General features: G+C 43.1%; 1 protein-coding gene across 2 annotated transcripts in view; it reads left to right on the top strand.

Moving 5' to 3' along the window:
* Window positions 1-22,342, top strand: part of DNER (delta/notch like EGF repeat containing) — a 321,150-nt gene that overhangs the window by 240,877 nt on the left and 57,931 nt on the right. For both annotated transcript variants that reach the window (XM_044241774.1, XM_044241775.1), the window contains exon 8: window positions 15,831-16,055. In XM_044241774.1, the coding sequence (XP_044097709.1) occupies window positions 15,831-16,055 (225 nt within the window). The remainder of the gene's footprint in view (window positions 1-15,830; window positions 16,056-22,342) is intronic.

Here is a 22,342-nt window from a genome sequence, read left to right as displayed (position 1 = left end):
CAAAACCTGTCTGCTTTTGCTTACTTTCCAGAGCCACATAGTTGAAGGTTATTTGGTCTGGAGTTCACAGTTGGTATTTGTTGAATAATCTGTTAAAAAAAAAAAAAAGCTTACTTTGCCATGTTGGAAGCAGAATACCTATATCATGGTCTTTAGGAGCAACAAAGATTATTGATAATAGAAATACAAATATCCTAAAAGTAAGTACAATTCTTTCTGCCTCCCTGCAGCAGAATTTATCTCCATATATATGTCTCTATGTATATAGTCCCTGTTTTAGATAGCCGGAGGAGGCTAGAAGGACATTTTTGTCTGACTTGGACCAGAGCACCATGTTCTGTGATCCTGGCTCTTACTTTGAACAGTTTAGATCTGGGCTCTGAGTCCTGGGAACATTTGAAGGTGGGTTGGACAGAGATAGGCCTAAGAGAGCTGACCACACACGCAGCTGTGAATGTAGAAGAATGTCGGTTAATGACTTTATCATATTCTATTTTTGGTTCAATACGCTTTTCTTTGACTAGTTTTTCTAGTGGAGTTCTCACCTCTGAGATCTGATGTCATACGGATAAAAGGCCACCAAAGGTAGATGCTTAGGCTTCCCCTTCTTGAAGCCTTTCCCACTGCTCTACTTTCTAATTGACCCAGTTATATTTAATTGTAATTCGTATGAAGAACCTTGTCCCTTCCTTGCTTTCGATTTCCAAAGAGTCTACACTTAGTGATGCGTCTGGTCCCAGTACACCAGGGCGTGCGCATGGGCTGATCTCACCGTTGTCCCCGCTCACTGCACTTGACCATTAGACTCTGCTGTGTTACAGTCTAGGACTTTAAGTAATTTTATCATTTTACCTTCACAATCAGAGAAACCTATGCTCAGATGAGCCCAAGGGGAAAAAAAACCCGCCTCTAAGTGCATCCACCAAGAGAGAAACTTTGAATTTTAGGCAAATCTTTGAAGTATCTTTTTAATTTAATTTTTTAAAAAGATTTTAATTTATGTATTAGAGAGAGAGAGAGAGAGAGAGAGCGAGCAGGTATAGGGACAGAGGGATAGGGAGAAGCAGACTCCCCTCGGAGCAGAGAGCCTGAGGTGGGGCTCAGTCACGGGACCCAGCGATCATGACCTGAGCTGAAGACAGATGCTTAACTGACTGAGCCACCCAGGTGCCCCTGAAGTCTCTTTCTTTAATGTGTATCTTAGAAAACTAAAATTGGATCTTACTGTGCATTCTCTTTTGTAATGAGCTTCTTAAACTGAACAATGTGTTCCAAATGTTCTCCTGTATCATTATTTTCCCAAAGCATTGTTATTAATGGCTGCATTTTATTCCATCATGTGAATATGAAATAATGTATTTAATGAAAGACTTAATCATCCTCATACTATTTATTATCTACTTTGTGGCAGTTACTGTGCTAATGACAAGGGATCTAGGAGTGAACAAGAAAGGTGGGACTCTCGCTCATGGATCTTGTGGTGGGGTAGTGGGTAAGAGAGACAGTGTAGACATTATGACCACACATATGACTGGGCTGTACTGGGGTGGTTTAGTGGTTGAAGAGGGGGACCCCCCCCCCCCGGACTGGGGGCTGGAAGGAAATCCAGGAAATGTTCCAAGGGAAGTAATGTTTTAATGGAGACCCAAAGGGCAAGCGGCACCAAGATGAGTAAGTTAAAGCTGTGGGCAGAAGACTGAGTCTCCCAGGAAGAGAACATGGACACCATGTGTGAAGGTATAGGAGAGAGAGTGTGCCATGTTTGAGGAACAAAGGGGAGCTCAGCAGAACTGTAATGCACAATGTGATGGAGAGATAGTATGGACCAGTGACTGAAGTAGAAGGCAGCTTGGCAGGCCCTTCAACACCATGACAAGGGGATTGGGCTCCATCCAAGAATGTGGGGGAGGGTACCATGATTCGTTTTAGCAGAGAAGGGGCAGAGCTTTAGCATTTAAGAGAAATTACTGCAGCTGGAGGAGGAATAATGGATTGGAGGACGACGAAAGTTGAAGAACTCTGTTTGGAACCTGTGACAGTAATTTAGGTGGTCAATAATGGTGGAACGAGTCAGGGACAATGGAGATAGAAGGGGATGGACTGGCTGTAAGAGGAGGGGGAGGGGGACCATGGAGGACAAGCCAGCCTTCAGAAAGCTTCAGGCAACTGCACGTATGGGGGTGCTGCGGGGCAGTGAGCAGCTTTGAGGGGAGAGGATGGGAAGTTCCATTTGGGACACAAATTTAATGAACCCATGGGACACTCTGTCGATTACCAGATGGTCAAACTAATTAACCCTATGGGCTTCAGTTTCAAAATATGTAAAAGGTAACATGTATCTCATGGAGCTGGGAGGTGGTAGGCAGGAATTCAGTACCTGTGTCTCCCTTCCGTGTCCCATTTCTTAGTTCTTGTCTTTTTTTTTTTTCCTCTTTCATGTTTCTCCAGACTCAAAATTTCTACAAAGAATTGAAACATTATTTTTCTTGTGTGTAAGGCGATCCTCTGGCTATCTCACATTGCAAATTTCTTGTTGTTCATGTCAGAGATGATGGTTATGTGGTTTGCACAGGCTTCCTGACCTCTTGCGGGCTTCTTGGTTCCTTTCTGGACTCCTATGGTAGCTTCTAGACTTCTGATTCACTCCTGTCCTCTCTGGTCTATTCTCCACACAATAGGCAACGCGAACTTTCTAACAGGTAAATCCTGTGTTTTCACTCCAAGCCTCTTAAACCTCAGGTGATTTCCCCTCCCTCCACCCCCCACCCCCCAACGTGTGGTGTAGAGCCACCGTATCCCTGCCTGCCTCCTGGACCTTTTTTCTTACTACTCTCTTCCCTCTTCTCTCTAGGGGTTGGCCCCCTGCTGTTCTTCAACCACAGCGAGGGCTTGAGAAATGTCCTCCAGGGGGCGCCATTTATTTCAGAACACAGGGCTAATTGGGGTGTTTGCTCCTGATGCTGCCCCTGCTGGAAGTCTTGCTTCAGACTTGACTATAGATCATTCCCTCAGGCCATTCACGTCTCCCTGACCACCCTACTTAAGACAGCCCCGAGTGTTCTCTACCTCTCACCCACATCAGTAACATGTAGCTTGAGTTAATGATATCGATTTACTTATCTTTCTAGTGTCTATCTCCCTCACTAAAATCTAAGGTCCAAAGCAGTGCCTGGTACATGGTTGGTCTCTATTTGTATAGATCAGATAAATGAGTGCCCAAAGAAAACACAAAACTTTCTGGCTAAACCCTGAAATTCCCATTATTAATAGCCAATTACTTTTGCTCGTATAACCCATGCACTGTAAGTATTGTCTCTTTTGTCTTTTATCTGTTGAGTCTAAGCTGAGGAAAAGTTGATTTAATATTCCTCTGACTATTTCCTAGTTATTTTTCATTTTCCCCTCTTGGATCTAATTTGTCTTTTTGTTCTGCTAAAGAAAAAGGTTTTAAGGTGATTTTTACTCTCATGAATGGATTTTCTTAAAAATTAAAAGTCGCCTTGTAAATGCAGTCATCTTGGGTCTGTTACATCTTAGGGCTTCGTAATTGCTTTTTCTAGATGTTCTCCCTTTTCCTCTTTATCTTGCCTAACTAACTGTCTGCTTTCTTAGAATGAGAAGAAATGTGGTCCCAATTACGTTTTCCATAAACATCAGCCAAAACCTCCTCTCTGATTCTAATATCACTCCTCTTCCTTGTCTGTCCAGCCAAATCTTGGGCTTGCTTTGAGGCCCCGTGCAAAATCCAGCTCTCCCATGAGGTTTTGTTGGCCGGCCTACCCCTGAGATGATCCCTCCTTCTTTTGAATTGTTGCTGCTCCTAGAGCCTGTGCCGCACATTGACCCCGGGTAGATGGCCTGGGCCGGTCCCTCCAAAGTCACACCAGGCTGGAACCATTCTGTCAGTACTTGTGCAAAGAAAAGGCAGCCTTGGATTGTTTCCTCAATGTTCTAAATGTGTCTTTCTAGTCTCTTCTGGAAGAATAAGCTCTTGGAGAGGCAAGATGGTTCCTTCTCCTGTTCCTTCTCCTCGCTTCCCTTTGCTGCTTGTCAAGGCACTTGGATGAACCAAATTTCATCCCCTCACCTTTCTTTTTTCAGATTTTATGTGTTTATTTGAGAGAGAGAGACAGAGAGACAGAGAGAGAGAGAGTGTGTGCCTATATACTCGGGAGCAGGGATGGGCAGAGGGAGAGGCAGAAGCCAACTCTACGCTGAGCTCAGAACCTGACATAGGATTTGATCCCACAACCCTGAGATCATGTCCTGAGCAGAAACCAAGGGTTGGGAGGCTTCACTGACTGAGCCACCCAGGAGCCCCTCATGCCTTCATCCTGATTCAGTGATTACTTACTTAGGTATCTGTAATCAAAACAGCTAATGACTAACACTTATCCTTCCACATTGCCTTGTAATAAACCTGTTAGAATATGTCCTCTGTCACTCATCTCCTCATTCATCCGTTCATTTATTCCATAAGTTTTTACTGGGTGCCAAGGCCCAAGGCTGAGGAACCAACATGAGGAACCAACATAACTTGGGGGTGGGAGACAGATGATAGACAAGTAAACCAACGCGACCTTGTCGTTAGAAATTCAGGGGGGTGCCATGGAGATAGTGAATCAGCCACCGTGATACAGAATAAAAAAGGGGTATGTACCCAGAATAGGGTGATCAGGGGAGTCCTGTCTATCGAACATTAAAGCCAGAAACCGGGTGTCTAGGTGTCTTAAGCATCTGACTTCGACTCAGGTCATGATTTCAGAGTCCTGGGATCAATCTCTGTGTTGAGCTCTGCGCTCAGTGTGGAGTCTGCCTGACAATCTCTGTCCTTCTCTCCCTCTGCCCCTCTCTACTCGTGTTCTCTCTCTCTCTCTCAAGTAAATAAATAAAATCTTAAAAAAAAAAAAAAAAGCCAGGAACTAAATCATCAAGTGTAAGCAGGTAGGAGCAGCAACTTCCGGGCACCGGAAACGGTACGTGGTTAAGCTCTAGGTGGGGAACAGCTAGTCATTTCTGGGAACTGAAGGGAGGTCAGTGGGGCCAGCTGCCAGAGAAAGAGGGGTCATCGAGTCAGTGTCACCCTGTCATAGCGCACAGGGCTCGCTGTCCATGGGTGGGAAGCACAGGTTTTATTCTAAGAGCAATGGAAAGCGATGCTAATGTTCACATCGAAAGAAAATATTCCTATTACGGCTTGGAAAACTGGTTGTAGGGGTAAAACAGAATTGGGAATCTCCTCAGAGAAAACTTGTAAAGAGAAGGAGAGAGATAATTGTGTCTTTGACTCAGAGTGGTGGCAGCAGAGATCAAATAGGGTTTGGGGTCTGGAAGTATTTTGAAGATAGAATCTACTAATATCCACTGATTTGTGAGACGTGGGCTTAGAGGAGAGGAGGCAGACTTGTCCGTGAACCCTTTGCCAAGCTGGTGAAATCACGAGTTGAGGTTCGGGTACCCCTGCATTCTGTCTTTCCCCTTGCAGAGACCGCTCACCTCTCCATAGCTTCCTAGGCAGAGTGACTTCTTGGTCTTGCAACTTAAAAGGATCCAGGAACATTTTCTTTTGGTTGCAAAGGTCTGATTGCCACAATGTGTCTATCTGAAGGGTGTTGATTTTTTTATTTACATAACAAATGCTTGGCAGGCATAGACATAAAAATATTGGCTCAAAGACAGAATTCGAAGCAATAGTCAACTAGCTAAATTATAGTTTTGCATTAGCCCCTCTTTCCTTAGATTTCTTGCCTAGTTCTGTCTTGTTTGCTTTCCATTTTAATCCTTTAAGCTTTCATCCTTCTCTAAACTTTTCCCTTGTTGCAGTAGAGTTGCTTTAACTGTCTTGACTGCTGGCCTTGTTTCCACGGGTTTCAATTTTTCTCTGGGGCTATTGTGTTTTCTTTCCAGCATTTTCTAATGTCTATCATATGAAGTTTGTAGGACTTGGAAGAGACCGTTGCAAACAAAAAACATTACTATCTTCCTTACTCCATCTGCACATTTTGATTAACATTATTAAATAATTTTTTTATTTTCTGCCCTTCAAGTAGGATCATAAATTCAAATGTATTTGCTCTTTAGGTTCCAGATGGGACCACATATTATTTCTCCAGTATGGTTAATCTGTTAGTCTTTTAGTCAGTTCAGAAACACTATTATTATTATTTTTATTACTTACAGTATGATATCCCACAAAGCAGTGTTTTGTCTTTTCTGAATGTGTCTGTGAATGTGGTTGAATCCAAGAATGTTAAATTTTGTTTTCCAGTCCTCTTGCCTTGGCCACTGTAACTAATTTGGTTTGCATATTCTGCAAGAGGAATTTTCCAGAACATTTACCTTAAGAGATCATTACTGATTGACTTGTCAAAGGTCTGAAAGAGTTACGTTAATAGAAAGCGAAACTTTACCAAAGGCTATCTAAAATAATTGCTTTTAGAGTTACAACGGGATGCAGGAACAGGAAAAAGCCTAGAGGTTCCTAGGATTGAATGTGGAGTTTGAAATTCTGTGTATGTAATGCATGGTTGAGGGGAAGGGGGACAAAGAGGGGAGGGAGACACAGAGGAGAAAACAGGACAATGAAAATCTTGGTTCATTTTTGGAATGTTTCTGGAAAGATGAAATCTGTGCTGGCCGAGTCTCAGGTACAGATGGCCCCAAGGCCTTTCCTACCTTGTGGTGTAAGATACCTTTTTTCCCAGCACTCCCAGAATGGTGCTCACTGTGTAGATTCACATAGGAGTGCACCTGAAAGTAATCTTTGTCTTAGCTTTGAGTCGTAGACTTGTATATTTTGAAACAGAGAAATCAGACTCCTATAGCACGGCATCTGTTTGGGGGATCACTTACATACACTCATGGATAGATCTAGAAATTGAGTATACATTGTTTCTTCCCTGGGCTGAAGTTTAGTTTTTGACACTTCCACTGCGGTAACATTCAAGCTCTCTGTCATCAGCATCATGTTTGCAAGCGAGTTTTAAGTCAAAATTTCAAGAACTTAGACATTCACACTCGTGTAACACATATTATGGCAAGAGCCATAAACTAGCCAACATCTGGCCTCGATCGGCAGGCAGATGGGGAGGGCAGGCCTGCCTTGGTTGGCACCTTGACTCCAAATCCGGTATTTGGCTTATTTTAAAAATGACTTTTGGTTTTCTAAGGAGTTGATAGTTCATGGAATAGGCTGATTCCTTAGAACTCAAGTTTCATCACCGTATTCTTTAAAATTATCCTCCACATGATCCTGGAGATGCTGAGAGCTAGAGAGACCCAGGGCATTTCCAATGCGCAGAGTTCAAAATTTATACTTGCTGAGGGGTCTCCATGTCCTAAAGCTATCTTAAATTAAAGAAGTTAGGATACGGATGGGTTTAATCTGGCCGTCATTTCTTTGGCTAGCGTGGTACCTTCAACTTTTCAAGTGCCTTGAGACAAACTCTTGTGTAGGAGCCTAGCACGGGGCTTAAGAACACAGACCTCATTTTGATTTTTGCTTTTCTTACTTACCAGTTGATGTCCCTGGGCCAGTTCTCCAATATCTAGTCTCTAAGCCTTCTTTGGTAAAAGGGGATAATAGTAGACTGTAACTGGGCCAGTGGTTGTGATAAATCAAAGCGATAGAAGCCAATTGCTTGGTCTAGTGTCTGGTATAAGAACTCAGGATTTGCTGTTAGTATTAACACTGATTCCTCTTCTTTTTCCTCTATTAGTGTAACTATTTGATTTATACAGCTGTCTTATCATCTCTATTTTTAACAAACGAGGAAACTAAGACCTCAAAGAAGAGCTCGTTATTGGATTTCACTGGCATGGCTTATCAATCAGAATTTGGTTTAGTTGCAAACCGTAGACACTGTAAATAACTGTAGCTTTATATCAAGTTTAGAAGTCAGCTAACATAGGGGTGCTTGGATGGCTCAGTCGGTTAAGTGGCTGCCTTCAGCTCAGGTCAGAATCCCAGGGTCCTGGGATCAGAGAGCCTGCCCATCCTTCTCCCTCTGCCCCTGCCCCCTCTCCCTCTGTCCCTCCCCACCACTTGTGTGTGTGTTCTCTCTCTCTCAAATTTAAAAAAAAAAAAAAAAAGTCAGCTAGGGGAAGTCCTCCAAATCTTTTAATCTTAAGCCTTTTTTTTTTCTTTTTTCAACATTGTTTTAGGTTTTTTGTGTGCCTTACATGTCGATATAAATTATGGAGTCACCTTGTGAATTTGTACCATAAACAAAAAACCAAATCATTTCCTTAGGTTTTTTCTTTATCTTAGAGGAGGCTACCCATTATTTCACCACTAAATGTAAAGTTACCTGTAAGTTTTTGTTTTTTGCCCTGTCTGATGGAGGAAATGGACTCTTGTTTTAGTTTGCTGATAATACCCCCTCCCCTTTAAAAATAATGAACGGATATTGATTTTTGTCAAACGATTTTCTCACATTTGTTGAAATAACTGACTTGTTTAATATGCGTGTATAAAGAATTTGTGTTCTGAGTCTTTGAGTGTGGTTTTATACTAATATTAACTAGGTCAGGATGGTTCAATAGTATTTCAAAATATTGTAGACATGAGCTCTTGCTGTCAATTTATTCTATTGGGTAATAAGAAAGAGGTCCTTCTCTGATGGAGTCGGTTTCTCCCTCTGGCAGGTTTTTCTTTTGTATATTTTGAAATTCTCTTATTAGGTATCTGTACATTTAGGGTTGTTATATCTTTTTGATAGACAGCCAAGTTTTTCATGTTAAATGGCCCTCCTTCTCTCTGATAATACTTCTAGCATTAAAGCCTACCTTTGCTGATATAATATTGCCATGCTAGCTTTCTTACATTAATTTCCCCCGAATGTATCTTCTCCCATCTTTTCACGTCAATCTTTATGTCTTTTTATTTAAAATGGGTTTCTCTTAGAGAACATGTAATTTGGTTCTCCTTTTTTTTCCCGTCTGACAATCTCTGCATTGTTAGTCATTTGCATTCAGTGTGATTATGGATAGGACTGGTTGCCGCTTTCTGTTCATCTACCATGTTCTTTATTTTATTCTCCCTTTCCTTCATTCTTTTGGGAAAATTGAATACTTAGAAAATTTTTTTCTCTTGAGTTGGTTTTTTAGCGCTATCTTTATCTTCTGCTATTGTTTCGGTTCTTAATTTTTTGTTGTCCTTTAGTGGTTGCTCTGGGCATTACAGTATCCAATGACGGTATAATGCTATCAACCACCCCCCTCATTCTTTGTTCTATTGTTGTCACGTATTTTCTAAGTATGTTATAACATTATGATTCAGTATTGTTAATTTTGCTTCAAATATTCAGTTGTTTAAGGGGCTCAGTCATTTGGGCCCCTGACTCTTGATTTCTTGACCTCAGGGTCCTGAGATCCAGCCCCACTTTGGGCTGCACATTCAGTGGGGATTCTGCTTGAGATTTCCCTCTCCTCTCCCACTCCCCCCCACTCGCGTGTGTACTTTCTCTCAGTAAATAAATAAAATCTTTAAATAGCTAGTTGTTGTTAAATAAAGAAAAGGAAAAAGAACTTATTCCCAAATGTACCATTTTCAGTCTTCTTCATTTCTTCCTACAAACTTGTATTTCCATCTATATTATCATTTATATTCTGCTTGAATAAGACTCCTTAATGTTTTTGTAGTAAGGTAGGTATGTTGGCAACAACATTCTCTTGGTGGTTCTTTATTAGAAAATGTCTTAATTTAGCCTCATTTTTTTTAAAGATTTTATTTGTTTATTTGACAGAGATCACAAGTAGACAGAGAGGCAGGCAGAGAGAAAGAGAGGGAAGCAGGCCCCCTGCTGAGCAGAGAGCCAGATGCGGGACTCGATCCCAGGACCCCGAGATCTTGACCTGAGCCGAAGGCAGCGGCTTAATCCACTGAGCCACCCAGGCGCCCTAGCCTCATTTTTATTTAAAGTTATTTTCTCTGGAAATAGAGTTCTTGGAGATAGGTTCATTCTTTCAGTACCTTAAAAAGAGGTAATTTATTGTCTTTTGCCTCCATGGATCCTAATGAAAAGTCACCTGTAATTCTTTTCCTTGTTCAATATATGTATTTTGTTTTTTTCTTCTGGATACTTTTAATATTTTTTTCCCTAGTTTTGGATGCCCAGTATTTTGACTACGAAGTCCTTGTTTGTTTTCTTTGAATTTGTCCTTCCTGGGGTTAACTGAGCATTACTGTGTATGGGTGATTTTCTACCAAAGTAGGGCAATCTCTATGCTCCATCATCTCTATGCTACAGACAGTAGAATGAATGAAGGGATAAAATAAAACAGGGCAAAGGGTGCATGCCAACTCTCTTTTAAGGAAGTTTCTCAGAAGCAACCTCAAGAGATTTCCATTTATATCCCATTACCCAGAGTGTTGTCATTTCCATCTGGCTACAGCAAAGACAGCCAATGTAGCCATTATTCTGGGCCGCCGGGTGACCAGCTGTCCTATTGCTGTGAAAGCAGAGGAGGCAGATATCAGCGAGGACAAGCCCTTTCTGCTACACATAGCCAGCAAGTGACAGAGGAGTCTGACAGGTCCTGGATTACCTGTTTTCACATTCTTGGCCCTTCTGCTGCACCCCAGACGTCAAATGTTACAGCAAAAAGCACTGGCTAGAAGCTTGGATTTGGGAGTCAGACTCCCGGTGTTGAAACTCCATTCCTGCCATTTACTAGCTGTGTAACCTTGGGCAAGTTACTTGACCTTCCTGTGCCTCTGTTTACCCATCTGAAAAGGAAATAATAGTACTTAGCTCATAGAACTGAGACCAGGGTTCAGTGAGTTAATATAGCCCAACCGCTTGGAACGGTGCCCGGTATGGACAAGTGTTTGCCATCAAAAGACACTGTTTCAGCAGCTTGTCCTTTTGAACCTGTGCAGAAATGCTGTTAGAGATGCCCCCTGCCTACAACCTCTTCCCACCATGGCTTGCTCTGGGATCCCAGCTCCATTTGTCAGCCCCTCTGGGTGGCCCAATATGTTTAGAGAACACTGTGTGAGAACCACCTAATTCCAAAACACTCCCTCTTGGATATCTCCTGGGACCCCTCTTCCCCCTAAGGATTCATGTTCATGTGAAATTTGATGACGTTCCGGAGACTGGCTGACAAACCCACCTCTCTCCCATTGCCCTAACCACAAACTCCGGGTGTACCTACAACCTGGAATTTCCCTGGAAGCCCTGCTTAAAGGAAGGAGCCTCCAACATTTATTGAGCACTGCCTGCCATTTTGTTTCATCTGACACAGCAGGGGTCATCCTCGTTTTATATGCAAGAAAATTAAAGCACAAAATGATTAAGTACTTCACTCAAGGTCGCAAAGCTAGGAAGAAGCGCCCAACCCAACTTTAGTTTTCTGGCCCTGCCTTCTCTGTGTTATAAAACTTTGTCCCTTTCTCTCTCTGGAAGCCATTTAAGGGGTGGCTATGAAAGGTGTGAGTCATTTACCAAGGATGTCCCATTAATCAGAGGATAACAATTGCTTGGGTGATGGAAAAAGAGAAGTTGCTGGTCACAGCTGTCGTGTCTTAGCTTTGGGCTTCCGTGACAGAATACCGTCGGTGGTTGGCTTAAACAAGAGACACTGATTTCTCACAGGAATGGAGGCAGAGAAACCTGCCATGGGGGTACCAGCCTGGGCATTTCTAGTGAGGACTGTCTTCCAGACACTTGCCTCAAATATTAGCATCCACACCTATGAATTTGATTCCTATCCATATGTGTCTGACCCCCAGTCCATGTCTTCTCCTTTGTATCTCTTTCCTGAGCACCAGGTCTGCATAGTTAACTGACTGGAATAAACACAAAAGTACCTCAAGCCAACAAGTGTGAAGCTGAGCTCATCATTCCACCCTGGGAATCTCCTCCTCTGTTGGCCATTGCGGTTGGTAACACCACCGTCCACATTGTACCCCAGTCTGGAAAAACACACGTGTAGCTGCTTATTACTGAATGCCTGTTATTTGCCAGTCACCGTGCCAAATGTTTTCCAGAAGTTCTCATTCCAGCTTCGTAAAAACCGTGTGCTGTTGGCATCACTGTGCCCATTCTGTGAACGCAGACACACGAGGTCAAGAGGATCAAGGACCTGCTCAAGGTCTTGCGGTTGCTCATGGGCAATAACTCCCACGTTGGCTCCAAAGCTCATGGATCACATTAAGTCACACACAGAAGGCACGTACACAGGGTCCATAGATGTGTTTTAGCTCCCAGAGAAATGACATATCACTGTTTTCAACTAGGAGGGGTTCCAACAAGAATCCCTTCAGATATTTCTTGAAAATTCAGAGGATCTGGCAACGGGCTCCACCTCTCAAATGGTAGCAGAGAGCTGCAGGTGAGCGGCAGCCACCCCCTTTGGAACACACTCAAGGGGGTATACTGTCTCTGGTCTGGTGCAGTCCCCACCACTCCCTGCTGTCTTACTGCTGGCCCGCTTCTGTCGTCAGTGCTGCCGGCCTGACTCCTGCTGGCGTTGGAGTTTAAGGCTTCTGCAACCTTGTGTCTCTAGGCTTTCCCCTCTCTTTCATTCTTGCACCATCTAATTGGTCCCTGAACTGACAGTGTTGCTCGTGAAATCATTTACTGTCTCACATTCTTCATCCTTAGCGCTACAAATTGTTCCTCCTAACCTCTCACCCCAATTACACTAGTAAACACCTGGTTTCCTGCTTCCAGTCTTGATCGTCACTAATTCACTCTCCACACTGCTTGCAATTAGGGATATCAAAGAAACAAGAATAGGTGATGTCTAGGAGCTTCAGAAGGAAATGCAGACTGCTTATGGAGGTGTGCAAGACTGTTCGCGATCGGACCTCTGACCGGGGACCTCATTTATGTTCACTTCCCCCCCTCCCCTTGACCTTACTGAAATGTGGGCTCTCCCCAGTCATGACCCTTCACATCTCCTTGCATATTTACTCTCTTTTGCTCTGCTTGGAATATCCTATGCAGATTATGTGAATATTTATAATGGAGCCTACCAACATGAATCTAGAGTGATTGCCTTTCTAAAATTTTGTATTTTTTTTCAATTTTGACTTGATGGATGAGTCTTCTATTTCTTTTTCCATTCAGATACAAACAGGATAGAAGCATGAGTCCCAGTTGTGTTTATACACCTTAACTCCTTAGATGGCCCATCACTGATTTCTTTCTGTGTCATACTGCAGAGCAGCAAGAACTTGGGCTTAGTACCCCCCTGTGCCATCCACTAGCTACATAGACTCCAACAGGCTACTTTATATATGTTTCTGTGTCGCCACTGTCCCATCTGTTCAGTAGAGGCACTAAGGGTTCTTTTATCATACAGTTATAGTGGGGTTCAGAGAAATAATGCATGGGAAGGGTTAAAACCATCTGATACACGCCAGCCCCCAGGAGATGTCCACTCTGGCTCTTGGTCTTACCATTCTTATTTAATTCATTTACTCAGCATTGGATCAGGAGCTCTTTCAGGAATTTTGCTAGTATCTTTTTAGAACCCACAACGACGTTGTAAAGAAAATAATTTCAGCTCTTTTCTGGATGAGGCAGCAGATTAGAGAGGTCGGGGCTCGCCTTGGTCATTGTTTGTCCCATGGTAATAAGTACTTAAGTATCTCCTTTTCATTCAGAGTAAAATGGAACGCATCTCACAAAAGATGGAATTCGATTCCATTCCAGGCTGTGAAGGGACTCTTTGGAGAATTCAAGTGTTATTAAAGCCAATGTGGGATATTTTTAGTACAGTTTCTAAAATTTAAAAACTACCGGAAAACTTTTTAAAATGTTGAATAGAATTGGATTTTGAAAAGGTTTTCTATTTTTGGACAGAAAAACACCAAGTTGATTATGCCAATTTATGAGGGATGCTTCAGATAATTAAGTCTGGGAGCTATTTTTGTTTGTTTTATGTATTCACTAGGTCCTTAGCAGCAACAACAGATATTGCCAGTATTGCCAGGAGTTCTGTGTGAAGATGGGTAAATACAAACTTAAATGTAGACAAGGAGGGGACGTCTGGGTGGCGCAGTCAGTTAAGTGTCTGCTTTCAGCTCAGGTCATGATCCTGGTGTCCTGATATCGAGCCCCATATCAGGCTCCCTTTTCAGTGGGGAGTCTGCTTCTCCTTCTCTCTCTGCACCCTCCATCCCCACTTGCGCTTTCTCTCTCTCAAAACGAATAAATAGATAAAATCTTTTAGAAAAATATAGACAAGAAAAGTTGAAGAGAATATTGGAATAAAAACTATTAGTAAAATTATTTAACTTTGTTTCTAAAATTTGAACCATCTTCTTTTAATTTTCAAGCTGCTGCTATACTGTGAATAGGTTTTACTAAAGTATTTGAAATCCCTGCAGGGATACACAAGCCTACAGACCCACACAGACATATGTACACTTTTTAAAATTGAGGAATACTGAAACACATATACGGGAAACAAAAAGAAATAGCCTCTACAATTAGCACATTTAATATTTTTAAAGAATTTAATGCTTTCCTGAGGTAAAATTTGGATACAAATTTCATTTATTTTAGGTACATAACTCAGTGCATTTTAGTAAATGTATCACCACTATGCGATATTAGACCATTTACATCAACCCCAAAGACAGCTGATGGCCATTCAAGGTCATACCTGGTTCTAGACAAGCACCAGTCTATTTTCTTTATCTACAGATTTGCTTTTTCTGGACATTTCTTAGAAGTGGAATCACACAATATGTGTTTTTTTTAATTGCTTTCTTTCAGCTAAAATAATTTTTTGGGATGCATCCGCATTGTAGCACAAGTGAGATCGTAGATCCTTTTTACTGCTGTGTAGTATTCTGTTATATGGCCACCAGAGTTTATCTATTACAATAACCAAATTTAAAAAGTATATATTCAAGGGGTGCCTGGGTAGCTCAGTGGGTTAAAGCCTCTTCTTTCGGTTCAGCTCATGGTCCCCGGGTCCTGGAATCAAGCCCTGCATTGGGCTCTGTGCTTGGCAGGGAGCCTGCTTCCCTCTCTCTCTGCCTGCCTCTCTGCCTACTTGTGATCTCTGTCAAATAAATAAAATCTTTAAAAAAAAAGTATATATTCAAGAAACTGCTAACAGTGGCTCTTCAAGAGAGAAGAATGGGGTGGAAGGGATGTGAGAGAGATATCTTTTCATTGATTATTATTTTATATGGGTTTATTTTTTAAAATTCAGGATTACATCTTTTTGAAGCAAAGGTAAGGAATGCCTTTGCCCCAGAAATGTGTATGCAATAAGAGGACAGAGTCCTCCACTGACCCCAGTCCCACCTTCCTGAAGGTCATCACCATTAATTTTTTTTCGGCATCTTTCTAGACTAATTATTCACACATACGTATGCCGATGTACACCTGTAAATATATTCACGTCCCTGGGTGTCTGAACATCTGAGTGGTCATATATCTTACATTTGAACAAATTGAAAGCCCAGGGCTTACTACTTTAACCCCCCATTCCCAAGCTAAGAAGACCTGCCTTCCCCCTACGGTTGGGTTCTCGGTATCTGGAAACTGTTAAATGAGTTAATCACTTCACAATGGGGAAATTTAGGAATGGACCCAGATTGTTTATTTCGTTTTTAAAGATTTTATTTATTTGAGAGAAAGAGGAAGAGCACAGAGGGAGAGTGAGAAGCAAACTCCCCGCTGAGCAGAGAGACCAGTGGGGGGCTGGATCCCGGGACTCCAGGGTCATGACATAAGCCGAAGACAGAGGCTTAAGGTCTGAGCCACGCAGGTGCCACCTGCACCCAGCTTATCAGCTATGATGTGTGAACACGGTTTCATTTATTTTTGACCCGTTCCCCTGTCTGCGTTTTCTGGCAGGATACTTCGGCGCGGCCTGCGAGGAAAAGGTGGACCCGTGCGCCTCGTCCCCGTGCCAAAACAATGGGACCTGCCACGCGGACGGCCTGCATTTCAGCTGCAGCTGCAGCGCGGGCTTCACGGGGCCAGCGTGCGCCCAGCTCGTGGACTTCTGTGCGCTCAGCCCCTGCGCGCACGGCACCTGCCACAGCGTGGGCACCAGCTATAAATGCCTTTGTGACCCAGGTCGGTACCAGCATGGAATGCGAATCCTTGCTCTCTCCAGTCTTAGACTTTTACCTTTTCTCGTGCGTCTGGGCAGATGTTGGCTCCCTGGATGTGTTCACTTGTCCATAGACACGCCCCCCACTCACTTATGACGCCTTTTCTCTTTAGACTTACTCTTGGCAGGGTTTTGAAAACACGATGTCCCTCTCCATGAGCAGGTCACAGCCATGACAAAATACGAAAAGACAAGTAAGCAAAATAAGAAAATTAAAAATAGGCTTGATCTCTGAACAGCTTAATTATTTTTTAAAGATTTACTAGAGGTCATTCCCCAGCTTTTATTGGATTGCATATCTTTTCATACCGTGTTCTTAGGTTAATGGAATATGTTTTTCTTTTTTAATGGGCATAAAAAGCAAAACGCAATCTATTTAGAATTTTCTCATCTATTAAACATTCTTACTCTGGGCCCTGTATGTGTTATCGGACCTGTGGTGCCCTCTGCAAATATTCAGAAGTTCCAAAAGTTTCTTTTCCGGAGATCTTCTGCTTTGTACTGATTTTTTTTTTTTTATTGTGTAAATTTTGAGACTCCGAAGTCACAGTGATTTCTAGCCAAAATCTGTGTCTGCACAACCTACCTGTGTGGTCCTGAAAAGAACGCACACATGGGTGACTCTTTCTGGTCGTGTCTGTTTTGCCTCCCTCTCTTCTTCCTTGTAGGAGCTAGCTAGCCCTTCAGAATGCGTGGAAGCGCGGTTCCTCACACGTGTGTCCGACCCACCCACGTGGAGGCCACTTCCCTGGTTTTGCTGGAGTCTCAGGTCTGCTGGTGCAGTGCCTTCCACCTGATGCCTGGTCCCCTGTTACTCCATTTTCACCTGCAGACTTCTCGTTCTGGGCTCCATACACTTTCCCTGGGCTGAATTCCAGCAGTCACCCTTGATATCACTTGCCTGGTCTTTAAAACATTATATTAATTGTCTTTCTTTCCACTGGGGGTAGGGGGAAGTGTATTTTATTAGTAACCTTTGTGTAACCATAATAGCTCCAAACCACCATTTAGTGAGCACGAATCTGTCTAGGTTTTGAGCTGGGTGCTTCACATCTGTGGTCCCTCCCTGCAAGCTACATCTCACCGAGCCACATTTATGAATTGTGTCATACTTGCTTTAGTCATGTGCCTGTAGCCATACACCCAAGAGGGGCTGAGTGCAGAGGCTGACCCAGGTGCCATGGTTCCGCTGCCCAGAACTTTCAAGGGGCACATCTCATACTCATGAATCAGTGAAGGAATTAGTAGGAAATCCAACTAAGCATTGAGGGGTATTGAAAAACCTTTTCATGGAGGGGCGCCTGGGTGGCTCAGCCAGTTAAGCATCTGACTCTTGATTTCAGCTCAGGTCTTGACCTCAGGGTTGTGAGATCAAGCCCCGTGTGAAGGTCTGTGGCTTAGTACAGAGTCTGCTTGTCCCTCTCCTTCTGTCCCTCCCCCGGCCCACACTCTTGTTCTTTCTCAAATAAATAAATAAAATTCCCCCCACCCCCTCGCCAAAATATATATGAAGAGAAAAAGAGAGAACTATTGGAAGGGATTGATTTTAAGGAATTGGCTCACATAACTGTGAGAACGGGCAAGTTCTCAATCTGTAGTGCCAGACATCAGGCTGGAAACTCAGGCAGGGTTTCCTTGTTACAGTTTTGAGCCTGAATTCCTTCTTAAGAAACCTCACTCTTTGCTCTTAGGCCTTCACCGGATTAGATGAGGCCCACCCATGTTTTAGAGGGTAATCACTTTACTCAAAGCCTACTGCTTTAAAAACTTATCTCATCTAAAAAGTACCTTCCCAGCAACATCTAGACCAGTGTTTGACAACATGTTTGGGTGCCGTGGCTTAGCCGAGTTAACACATGGAATTAAGGCTCACAGTAGCATTTTTGGGTTTCCCATTAGACCTCGAGGTGAAGAAGTTTCTCCACCTCTCCATCTGCCCTGAGATACTTTCCCTTGCCTCCCCCTGACTCCCTCTGTTCTCTCCTGTCAGAGCCATGGTAGAAATGGGAATGGCTTCCTCACCGGAAGCCCAGTTTTCTTCCGTGTGCTGGGCCCTACGTGGGCGATGGAGCTGGTCCTACTGAGGAGGGGGCAGTGTGGGGCGGCCCCCTTGCCTGTTGGGAATGTGGGGCATGAAAACCACTGTATTTGCACATGAAGCAAGCTGCAGTGGTGCTGGGGAGAACACGGTCTCACTCACATCGGGGCTCCCTAGGGCGCTGCTCCCCACGCTCCATGTATTCTCACGCATGGTGTCTACCCCCACCCCCCCACCCATCGGAAGCAAACTCGTTCTGTCAGGAACTTCCTTCCTCCTTCAACACCAGACCCCTGAGAGTGTTGCTTCTGTCCGGGAAGCCCCACCCAAAGAGAAATCAGATATGGCAAGACCAGAAGGGAGCCCTGTTTCTCCTCCTTTTCTCCTCAGACTTCCTTTCTCGATCATACTAACCTTTTCTTTCTATTTAGTTGGCCTACTTTTAAAAGTTTCTTTCTTTCTTTTTTTATTATTTATTTTTATTTTTAAATTTTTAAACCTTTAAGTGGAATGTAGTTATTTAAAGGTAAATGTTACTTTGTGTGGCTGACAATTATGAAAATGTTGTTTAACACTCTGAGTTTATTGACAGGTACGGGCAGGCTTACCTGGGTCCTGTGTAGAAAGTATATTTCCTATTCTTTCTCTTTCCACACTGGGAGGTGAGAACTGACCTGGGAGATCCCCTCCCGCTGACTGTCCCCTTAGGAAACTTAACAGGACTTCTCTGGACATTTTTGTATTTTTATGAAGAACATCTTACATTCTTGTCCATTCAGTGACAGTTGGTGTCACAGCCTAGACTGGGACAAGTTGCTGACCGTGATCTGCTGTGTGAGAGAGTGTTAAATGTGGCATGTTTCCTGGCGTGGAGTCATGGAGGTATTGCCCTTTCTTTCTGTCAATGGACATTCCAGCATTTATTTATTTATTTATTTATTTATTTATTTCAAGATTTCATTTATATATTTGAGAGAGATCGGGCCTGAGCAGGGGGTTTGGGGGAAGAGGGAGAGGGAGAAGACTCACTTGCTCAGCAGGGAGCCCAATGTGGGACTCCATCCCAGGACCGTGGGATCATGACCTGAGCTGAAGGCAGATGCTTAACCGACTGAGCCACCCAGGCGTCCCCCAAGCATTTCTTTGTAAGGTGAAGAAGGGTAAAGTATCTCTTGTTTAAATAGCACTTTCACCTCCTGCTGGTCTCTACTCAAACTTCCTTCCTGGCCAGCTGGAGCATTTGGCTTGGTAATAGTCAAATGTCCAGTGTCTCCTTCGGGAGGTGAGGAACCTGGTGATTAGAGCCGAAATGATGAGGGGACTACTGACTGACGATCAGTAGATGCTTTATTGAATTAATACAGTGCTTATATACTCTTAAGATCTGGATTTCTACAGGATATGGTTACATGCTGAGTAATCATGTGCTTACATGTGAACAATAACAACTTATTAATGGATAAAAAAGCAGACTTAATGACTTTCCATTGTAATCAATACCATGTATCTTAGAGGGGGCATGAAATTACAACATGCATCCTTTTGTGTTTATTCTGGGCATCAGACCAACAGAACTCTTGTCCTCCTCTTCTTGGAGCTTTCTCACAAGACACGACATGACCCCGGTCCCATCGGTAAGGATGCAGGTTGTGTTCCAACAATCCAGCCACTAAGTAGTCTTGAAAAGCCTGGAGAGGCATGGATTCCCTTCCATGAGTCCTTCATCTCTTAGGTGTTCTCTCGTTGGGGCAGAGCCTTGGAGTTCTTGTCAGAGTTCTGTCTTTGAACTTGGGAGATAAAATTGCTTTCCGAGGGGTTGCATCCTCAGATCATTAAGTGACATTGTGTGAAATAAAAAAGGCATCTTAACATCTGGGAAGAATTTACATTTTAAGAGGTGAAATGACAATTCTCTGAATATGAAATTTTTAGTCTTAATCTTTTGGAGTACGTAATTGCTTCCCCACCAGTTTGCATAATAGAAGAATCTCACGGGAGTCAGTGACATTGGGTGTCTAGCTGAAGAGCGGCAAGCCTGATCATCTCTACGGAGAGCAAACAGATCTCATTTCATAAAATGACAGCAGATTGAAATCATGTCAGGTTGATAATTAGTTCCCGTCTGACAAAATGCCATTTGGATCACTGCAAATCAGATTTGCCAGGTGCTTTATTTTCAAACCTCATTTTTAGCTTATCAGGCTAGGGATTTCTGATGGGATTTTAAAATTAAATAATAAAATGTCAGCACTGAGTAATCACTGAAATATTATCTGTCAGTGACAGTGTTAAGTGATAGGCCATAAATACTCCCCCCAAAATGGCAAGTTGAAATCTCTTCAAGACTAGAGAAATGGAGAACATGGACCCTTGTTAAGTAAGCATTGTAGGGGGGGTGTCACAGTGCGAGGAGCTTGCTGGGGGTGGGGCGGACATGCTGGCAGGTGGGAGCCATGGTGTTTCACGCGCCCTCAGTACAATGGTGGCATCTGCAGATGCCGTTTGGATGATGACCAACACTGGAAGGAATCCCTGGCTGGAGATGGATTGCCCGAGTTCACTGGTCTTGGCCCCGGCCTAATGCAACTGAGTCATTACTCTGACCTTGTTTGTTGAATTGAATTAACCATGCCTTTATAGAATGTGCCTTAAGTTAAGGAAGTTTAAGACTTTTTCCAAATAACATTTTTTTTAAAAGGAAACCGTAGGAATTTCAGATATTTTTTACATATGCCTTACGCGTGAGCTGCACCTATGGTCTCTGAGGCCTGAAGGGCAGCTGGCATTGCTTCCTTCAAATTTAGACTTGGCAATATCGGCATTCTGATAGTCTCTGGAAACACAATCTAAGGTAAGACTTACTGCTTAGGATTTTAATAACAATTCAACAACCATAAAGAAAAAAGCACACCTACAAGATATGAAGACATTTATGTCTTGCTAATGAATGCTTAATTGCATTTAGAATCTTGGATAAGTACAGTGGACGGCTTTCATCTTTTATGAACCAGAAAACTTTCTTCACTAGGTTCACTAAGATGGAGACAGTTCTTGTGTTTAACAAGCTCTAAGGGGTTCCTGGTCTACATATCATATTCCTAAGAATTATAGATTGTGTGCAATATACTGTCTCCTTTCCTTACATCCCAGCATTGTTACCATGTCCTTCTTTTGTTATATTTCAAAACATGATGTCTGTCTTCACCATGGGGACCACAAATAGAGCCTTGTCTACCTAGCGAACAGCTGTCATAATTCTTCATAATCTGTATTTACCTAAGAAAGAAATTTAAATCTCTCTTGACATCATGATGATAGTAAGAACACTATATGAGAGCTTGTTGGACAATTACATATAGGCCTTGAAGGTGTTAGAAGCTGGCCTCATGCTCATAGCTGGGCCATTGTGTCTCTTATTGGACACAGGGACATAAGTAATCCCACAGAAACTGACACCAGACATGGTCATTCCGAGGCCAAGATAAAGTGAGACAAACAAGACCATTTCATAATTTTAAGTACAGACAAAACCAAGGTCACCATGCAGTCCACGTAATACCACACTTCTCCTTCTCTCACAAATAAGTGGAGGGCTAGCGGCTTCTTTACCAACCACAGCTTTAGCCTTGAGCTAGCTTGCCTTTGCTATAGATCAGATATATTGAGATACTCGAGCATAGAGCTGCTTCTGCTTTCTGACCCCACTCTAGAGTGAGTCCTCCCCAGATCATCCAGCAGTTCAAATCCTGTAAGTAGCATCTAACCCCCTTGTATTGAGACACCCCCGGGTTCCCTTGATGTGTTCCCCCTTGCTGCATTGACTGGACTTAACTGATTGAAATGCTCAAAATACTGAAATTTCAATCAACTGAAGTTTTGTGTTAACAGCCCAATCAGAATTTCCAACGAGTTGGACAGGGAAATGCTCTGGATTTAAACATAGTGGGAGGATGCTATGGAACAAAAGTCCTGGGTGAGGGTGGGAGGGGCAGGAGAGGGGAGATTCAGAGAACAGGAGATGCATTTGGCTTCCAAATAAGATGCCCTGGGTGCGGTAATGGGTGGTAAGGCTGAAAGGCTCGCTGGGGCACACTGGGGAGACTTGAGATGCTGAGTTTGGAAAATGAAGACTTGGGGACCTTTTGCATTGTCTGGGAACTGATCCGTGTTTTAGAAAGATGGTTCTGATAGGATTGGGAGATTTCTAGGGAG

Source organism: Neovison vison, chromosome 3, assembly GCF_020171115.1.
Source record: "Neovison vison isolate M4711 chromosome 3, ASM_NN_V1, whole genome shotgun sequence".
NCBI classification, from domain to species: Eukaryota; Metazoa; Chordata; class Mammalia; order Carnivora; family Mustelidae; genus Neogale; species Neogale vison.
Note: the sequence above shows the minus strand (reverse complement) of the source record. Positions and strands in the feature narration are given on the sequence as shown.